This window comes from Spodoptera frugiperda, chromosome 10, assembly GCF_023101765.2.
Source record: "Spodoptera frugiperda isolate SF20-4 chromosome 10, AGI-APGP_CSIRO_Sfru_2.0, whole genome shotgun sequence".
Lineage (NCBI taxonomy): Eukaryota > Metazoa > Arthropoda > Insecta > Lepidoptera > Noctuidae > Spodoptera > Spodoptera frugiperda.
The window spans coordinates 7,108,155-7,116,802 of record NC_064221.1 but is presented as its reverse complement, the minus strand read 5'-3'; the positions used below and the strand labels follow the sequence as shown (position 1 = coordinate 7,116,802).

Genomic DNA, 8,648 nt, shown 5'->3' with positions numbered 1-8,648 from the left:
TTCTCTATTCTCCTTCTCGGGTTTGTCATTGTCCCCTACTATATATTAATTTATTTATAAATGTACCCTTCCTCTTCTGCTGGCTTATATATATATATATATATATATATATATTTATATAAAATGACTTTATTCTTGGTAAATATTTTATTTTATTCTTAATAGTTTACTTTGATTGTGTCATCATATCAAATAGATTTTTTGGAAACATGGTTATTTTTTAACCTGTTGTCTATCGGAACGCAGATCTACGCGAGACACAATGTGTTTTCTATTGTGTCTTATATACCGACAGACGAGTGGTTAATGTTGGTTGGTTTCCCTGTCCATGCAAAACAAAATACTTGAAGTAATAGGGTAGTTGCTAACTTGTTGTATTCAATACTTTAATTTATTCTTTTTCTATATAGTTATATGTATATTGTTTGTAAAGGATTTGTAATATTTGTATATTTTTGTATGCATATTTCTTTTTATTTATTGTAAATATTTTATTTTGTTTGTGTCATCACATCAAATTGATTTTTTTTTTGAAAAATGGTTATTTTTTAATGTTCTTTTGGATTGAAAAGTCAATTTGATTTTAGTATTAGTAGTGTCATATTGTTTGAGAGTTGGACGCACGGGTTGTTGCTTTTGTTCACATCATCATTGTCATTTCCTCATAAACAGTCATCCTTGGGTTCTCACTTAGGTAAAAGTTGTGTACAATTGTGTATGACTGATGCCCTCCAGGCTCCAGCTGTTAACACAAAGTAACTTTTGCACATTGCCAAGCTAAAATATCCAATGTAGGTAAACTTTTCGTCTCCTTTTCATTTTCATGAGTGTTCAGTTCACGACGACAAGCGACCATACAGCCTAAAGTTATAACGCTCACGTCGGAACAGTGAAGTGGTGATGCCCATAACGAAAGACAGTAATAAAAGCACAGAGAAGTGGTGCACACAAAACTGGTGCTAAAGTATAACAAATTCAACAAAGCGTTCTTTGTAAGTTGTCGTTGTCCTCGTCACGGTAAAGTTTCGGAGCACCTAAACGATGCGATATTGTATTCTTAGTTTCATTTAAGCAATATTTTTTAATATCTATATGAGTTTGATACTTAAATTGGTGAAAATACTACTGCATCGCGGCGCTGGGCGAAAAGCCAAAGCGACTGGTAAACCTGGTGGCGGCCGTGGAGGATATTCGCATCGAATAAGAAAAGACCGCAAGGGCCGTGTATCGAAATCCACGAGGAATTCAAGGAGTAAAAGAAGGTTAAGGTCAGATCGCAGTTTGGGTTCAGAAGACTCTGACTCGGACATAATAATGTGGTGTGCACAACCTTCTGATGGTCCGATGTTCTCCGCTGATGAAATTGTTGACATGGAATCGGATTACGAAGAGGCAATGGACGAGTTAGAGAATCAAAATATGAACGAAGGTGAGGTAACAAGAAGTCGAGGTTGATGTATATCAATGACATGCACTGCACCGCATCGCATCCATTTTTAATTTTTAAATTATTTAGCAAATGTACCATTTGTAATTTTATCTTGGACAGACGCAAGAGCAACTATACCTGTCTCGCTCTAACGGGCAGCGACACTCCTTTATCCCCTTTACGTCGATCTGTCGATGAGTCGAATCTCATTTGCGGAGTCAGTGCTTAACCAGTCGTTCGTAAGAGCAGTCGTTCATTGTTATCCGTTCTTTTCTATTATCCGGATAGTACTGATATTTTTTTAATAAAACCTACGCACCATGTCGGGTTACTCATTTTTATTGCCAGACTGCTCGTCGTCTCCTGTGTCAGAGCCTGTGTCCTCATGGTCATCCTCCAAGTCCAGAGATTTCAGAAACTCAGCCGGATCTATCGCCACCGGTTCTTCATCAAAATATTTGTGCTGTTAAAGCTTCTTTCGCTGTAATTCGTCTGTTTGGGTCATATGTTAACAAACTTTGCAGTAAAGCTAATCCGCTATCAGAAAGTATCTCGTACTGTAACTCCTTGCACAACCCGCTCGGTGGATACTCATCGAATGTAATGTCTTTAACAAGTGGCAAGGTACTGTAACCAGGCCGAACGGTGTCTGACTGCGTACCTTAAATATTTTCTTTAATTGGTCACTCTCCGATTTGCCCTGGAACAGTGGCCACAAGTTGATGAATTCTACGAAAATACAGCATACACTCCACATGTCGACAGAAGTGGAGTATTCTGTGCTCAAAAGGAGTAGCGCCCGGTACCACAGTATACACATGCCCGGTGTATATTGCCGACGAAGTGACTTACATTCTCGCGCCATTTCGAAATCTGCCACCTTCAAATAACCATCTTTACAAATCAGTATGTTTTCGGGTTTGAGATCCCGGTGAATAACACGATTCTGGTGTAGATACGCCATCGCGCTAATGAGTTGGTGCATCAGACAATGTACATTTTCTGAGCCAAACGTTCGTCTTTTGCTGCGCACTGTATCCATTAAACTTCTTAATTGATGGGGCAGATATTCCATTACAATAAATACTTATTTCTGCTTGAGCCCATCGCTAGCTCGGGGACAAATGCAATATTTTCATACCACAAATTCATCAAGAGCTTGAGCTCTCTTGCAGCGGCGATGGAGAAACTTTCCTCGGAGTCTAAAAACTTGAGCTGCTTTACAGCAACTAATTTTTTTTTATTTATTTATTTATTAAACGGTACATGTTAATGAACTTATGATCTAGTTTATAGTCCGACAAAACTATATGTTTAGTTTGTCTGTCGGATCCAATGGATGTATTAGTAGTTTATCTTTACACAGTAGTATAATGAATAGTAAGTAGTAGTGTACTATGTGTAGTAGTAGTGTATGTATAGTGTAATGTATGTATAATATGTGTAGTATAATAAGTTTTATTCAATAATATATATGTTTATTTATTTATATATATATAAATATATATATGTGTGTATGTATTATATGTATCATTTATATATTATATATATGTACCTATATATCAGTGGAGTATGTTTATATATATACGTGTATGTTTATTTACATGTTTAGGTAGCTAGTAGCTAGATTGCGAGTACATTTATTAGTTAAGAAATTTACTATAGTTTGTTATTTAGTATGTAGTGTAAATATTGTAACAGCAATTAAGGTAATGTGCTAAACAGATATTTTTTTAATTTAGACTTAAATCTATTCTTACTTTTCTCTTCCCGGATTTCGTTTGGTAAATGGTTGAGTAAGTACGGGATACGCTTTTTTAATGATCGATCACCATAAACATTGTTAACTCTTGGTACCTCATATTTACCAGACGTCATCGATCGGGTGTTGTTTTTATTACAAACTATTGTCAGTAGTGAATTATGCTCATGCTTGCCATGGTTATTGGTTGCGAGAATGTATTTATGTTTGAGACTGATAGGTAATACTTTACAGATTTTGAATAATTTATAGTAGTCCTTTTTATATTTATTTTTAGTTTTTTTATCTACTAGTAGTTTTAGGAACCTAATTTGTAATTTTTCTAATTTTTCTATGTGGGTTTTGAATGTTAGCCCATAGCAATCAAGAGCATAATCCATCACAGACTCCACCATACATTTATACAACACTCTTAATGTACTACTAGGAACTCTATAACTTAGGTGGTAAAATTTACTTAATATAGTTCTAAGTTTATTGCACAAGTAATTTACATGATCAATCCAGGAAAAATGCTCGTCAACTTTGACCCCTAGGTAAGTCACACAATCTACTCTCTGGATAGGTTTGCAGCTGCAATTGACCGTGTATCTATGAATGCAATCATACGTGTGAGTGTATATAGGTAAAGGAGTTTCCTTCAGAGGTGAGTATGGTGAGTGTATAATTAGGTACTGTGTTTTCTCTGTATTTAGCACTATTCCATTGTCATGAGACCACTTAATAATAATTCTCCTGTCTGCTTATGGGTTGCTCTGTAGACATCTTGGAAAGACGCAAAAGTTACTTTACTTTGTGTTAGACAGCTATTGGACTCCAATCTTGTACTACTTTTACCTGGGTGTGATTTCGACTAGTCTTTCAGCCAACCATACTTTATTTTTTACTTGAAAGGCAGGGCATGTGCGGCATGAAAGGAGAACCTGCGATACTCGGTTGAAGTAACGTATTATTCTCTTCCAAAAACCTCTTGTTATCATGAAGTGTTGGGGACAAGGGAATAGAGGCAATTGATGGGGAAAGGGTTAATTTAACGTTTTTTGTTTTTGACGATATCTGTTAAATAGAAACTGTAATTATATGAATCGTATGATGGCCCTGAAAAGGGCCGTTTTGTTCTCGGAGAATACTTCTCCAGGTACTTTAATATTGTTTTGAAGTACCTATGACTGTTCTTAACTTCTTCACGTCAAGATACAGTCTTCTACTTTTCTCACGAACTTCTCTGATGAAAGAAACGAGTTCTTCATGCGACTGTTCCAATGCAGTCGCCACTTGACGCTGTTCAATAACTGGCTCAGCTCCAAGGGATATTACACAAAGTGCATTCTCTGTGCGGACAGGTTTTCCAGAGTTACCGTAAGCCATATCGATAATAATATGATAATCGGTGTTTACGGTAGACTGTAATAACCTGATATGTAAATTTAATTCGCTAGCGCACCCGGGTCGCTTAAGTACTAAGCTACGGTATCACAAGTAGCGGGTTGCTGATAAAGAGTTCCACCAATCACAGCCAACTATACCTGTCTCGCTCTAATGGGCGGCGACACTCCTTCCCCCTTTACGCCGATATGTCGAATCTCATTTTCTTAGCCAGTGCTCAACCAGTCGTTTGTAAGAGCAAGTCGTTAATTGTTATCCGTTCCTTTTTACTATCCGGATAATACAGATATTTTCTTGCTTTGTCCGATAATGGGAGAGACAAAACACTGTTATATTTACCAACATCATAATTAGATGTAGGAAAAAATAGTTTTCTTTTAACTTCGCCCCGAATACACTCAGATGGAATATGGTGCACATCTTCTACTACATTGCATACTGAACAACTGTTCAGTTCACCTAACTAGGTGACTCGACTTTCGTCACATATCCGGAGTGCTCGCCATCTTTTGCGTCAGAGCCGGACTGTTCGTTATCCTCCGTGTCAGAGCCGGACTGCCCGTCGTCTCCTGTGTCAGAGCCTCTGTCCTCGTGGTCATCCTCCAAGTCCAGAGATTTCAGAAACTCAGCCGGACCTTGCCCCACCCGTTCGTCTTCAAAATATTTGTGCTGTAAAGCTTCCTTCGCTGTTATTCGTCTGTTTGGGTCATACGTTAACAAACTTTGCAGTAAAACTAATCCGCTATCAGAAAGTATCTCGTGCTCCTTGCACAACCCGCTCGGTGGATACTCATCGAATGTTCAAGTGGCAAGGTACTGTAACCACGCCAAACGGTGTCTGACGGCGTACCTTAAATATTTTCTTTAATTGATCACACTCCGATTTGCCCTGGAACAGAGGCCACAAGTTGATGAATTCTGCGAAAATACAGCCTATACTCCACATGTCGACAGAAGTGAAGTTTTCTGTGCTCAAAAGGAGTAGTTCTGGCGCCCGGTACCACAGTGTACACATGCCCGGTGTATATTGCCGAAGAGGTGACTTACATTCTCGCGCCATTTCGAAATCTGCCACCTTGAAATAACCATCTTTACAAATCAGTATGTTTTCGAGTTTGAGATCCCGGTGAATAACACGATTCTGGTGTAGATACGCCATCGCGCTAATGAGTTGGTGCATCAGACAATGTACATTTTCTGAGCCAAACGTTAGTTTTTTGCTGTGCACTGTATCCATTAAACTTCTTAATTGATGAGGCAGATATGACATTACAATAAATACTTATTTCATACTTGAGCCCATCGCTAGCTCGTGGACTAATACAATATTTTCATGCCACAAATTCATCAAGAGCTTGAGCTCTCTTGCAGCGGCGATAGAGAAACTTTCCTCGGAGTCTAAGAACTTGAGCTGCTTTACAACAACTAATTCTCCTGTCTGCTTATTGGTTGCTCTGTAGACATCTTGGAAAGACGCAAAAGTTTCTTTACTTTGTGTTAGAAAGCTATTGGACTCCAATCATGTACTACTTTCACCTGGGTGTGATTTCGACTAGTTGTCTTTCAGCCAACCATACTTTATTTTTTATTTGAAAGGCAGGGCATGTATGTCAGGGAGAGAACCTGCTATACTCGGTTGAAGTAACGTATTATTCTCTTTCAAAAACCTCTTGTTATCATGAAGTGTTTGGGACAAGGGAATAGAGGCAATTGATGGGGAAAGGGTAAATGTTAGGTTTTTTGTTTTTGACGATATCTGTTAAATAGAAACTGTAATTATATGAATCGTATGATGGCCCTGAAAAGGGCCGTTTTGTTCTCGGAGAATACTTCTCCAGGTACTTTAATATGGTTTTGAAGTACCGCTGACTGTTCTTAACTTCTTAACGTCAAGATACAGTCTTCTACTTTTCTCACGAACTTCTCTGATGAAAGAAATGAGTTCTTCATGCGACTGTTCAACCGTAGTCGCCACTTGACGCTGTTCTATAACCGGCTCAGCACCAAGCGATATTACACAAAGTGCATTCTCTGTGCGGCCAGGTTTTCCTGAGTTACCGTAAGCCATATCGATAATAATAGATAATTGGTGTTCACGGTAGACTGTAAAAGCTGATATGTAAATTTAATTTACTAGCGCACCCGGGTCGCTTAAGTACTATGCTACGGTATCACAAGTAGCGAGTTACTGATAAAGAGTTGCACCAATCACAGCCAACTATACCTGTCTCGCTCTAACGGGCGACGACACTTCTTTACCCCTTTACGCCGATATGTCGAATCTCATTTGCCGAGTCAGTTCTCAACCAGTCGTTCGTAAGAGGAGTCGTTCGTTGTTATCCGTATCTTTGTATTATCCGGAGAGTACAGATATTTTTAATAATACCTACGCACCATGTCGGGTTACCCATTTTTATTTAATTCTAGAATATAATTGTTTAATTTGAATCAATGGTACATTTGTACCTATTAAAATTTTACGCCTGCTTGCTGCCTGATTTGGGAAGTCGGTTTTTTTAATCAATATACAATAATAAATAAATATTTATTTAAAAGAGACCTTGGATACCTTACTATTTAATTCATTACAATATCAGTCGTAGTCTAAGGCACCAATGGTGAACTTGACTGAGAAGTGAGGACTTGACTTCTTCGGACCGAAGAGAAGAACTGCTCGTTGTCTCTCGTATCAGAGACGAACTACTCGTCATCTATTGTGTCAGAGCCGGACTGTTCGGCATCTTCCGAGTCAGAGCCGGACTGTTCGTCATCCTTCGTGTTAGAGCCGGACTGCTCGTCGTCTCCTGTGTCAGAGCCTCTGTCCTCATGGTCATCCTCCAAGTCCAGAGATTTCAGAAACTCTGCCGGACCTTTCGCCACCAGTTCGTCTTCAAAATATTTGTGCTGTAAAGCTTCCTTCGCTGTTATTCGTCTGTTTGGGTCATACGTTAACAAACTTTGCAGTAAAGCTAATCCGCTATCAGAAAGTATCTCGTGCTATAACTCCTTGCACAACCCGCTCGGTGGATACTCATCGAATGTAATATCTTTAACAAGTGGCAAGGTACTGTAACCAGGCCAAACGGTGTCTGACGGCGCACCTTAAATATTTTCTTTAATTGGTCACACTCCGATTTGCCCTGAAACAGTAGCCACAAGTTGCTGAATTCTGCGAAAATACAGCCTATACTCCACATGTCGACAGAAGTGAAGTTTTCTGTGTTCAAAAGGAGTAGTTCTGGCGCCCGGTACCACAGTGTACACATGCTCGGAGTATATTGCCGAAGAGGTGACCTACATTCTCGCGCCATTCCGAAATCTGCCACCTTCAAATAACCATCTTTACAAATCAGTATGTTTTCGAGTTTGAGATCCCGGTGAATAACACGATTCTGATGTAGATACGCCATCGCGCTAATAAGTTGGTGCATCAGACAATGTACATTTTCTGAGCCAAACGTTCGTCTTTTGATGCGCACTGTATCCATTAAACTTCTTAATTGATGAGGCAGATATTCCATTACAATAAATACTTATTTCATACTTGAGCCCATCGCTAGCTCGTGTACTAATACAATATTTTCATGCCACAAATTCATCAAGAGCTTGAGCTCTCTTGCTGCGGCGATGGAGAAACTTTCCTCGGAGTCTAAAAACTTGAGCTGCTTTACAGCAATTAATTCTCCTGTCTGCTTATGGGTTGCTCTGTAGACAACTCCGTAGGTGCCTTCGTCGACCGTTTTGATGTATTGATAGTCCTCAATGGACACACACCTATCTAAATATTGGTCAAAGGCAGCCAAGACTTCTTCGTTTTCTTTGTCACTTTGGTCCTGTGTTCCTTGGTTTGAAGATGTGAAGTCAGCAACATGGTACACTTCGAACATGTTCACAGAATTCATGATGTATAATTTCACTTCTCACTAAATTCACTTTTCACTAAAAATCGGTTCTTATCTATTCCGGACGACCTTCCGTCTTTAAAGCTCAAGAGCAAGTGTCGTATCCGACGGTGGGCCTTCACTGCGACCCTGACTGGGGGCACGAGTGGCCGCGAGTAGTCGTTTATTG

At 39.2% G+C, this 8,648-nt stretch overlaps 1 protein-coding gene across 1 annotated transcript; it reads right to left on the bottom strand.

Annotated features, from left to right (window-relative positions):
- Positions 1–2,665: 2,665 nt before the first annotated feature.
- Positions 2,666–4,559, bottom strand: LOC126911163 (uncharacterized). The gene is made up of 2 exons (XM_050696560.1): positions 4,355–4,559; positions 2,666–3,930 (listed from the first exon to the last, which is right to left on the bottom strand). The coding sequence occupies exons 1-2, from the start codon at positions 4,557–4,559 to the stop codon at positions 3,134–3,136; spliced, it is 1,002 nt and encodes a 333-aa protein (XP_050552517.1). The 3' UTR covers positions 2,666–3,133.
- Between the last annotated feature and the right edge of the window lie 4,089 nt (positions 4,560–8,648).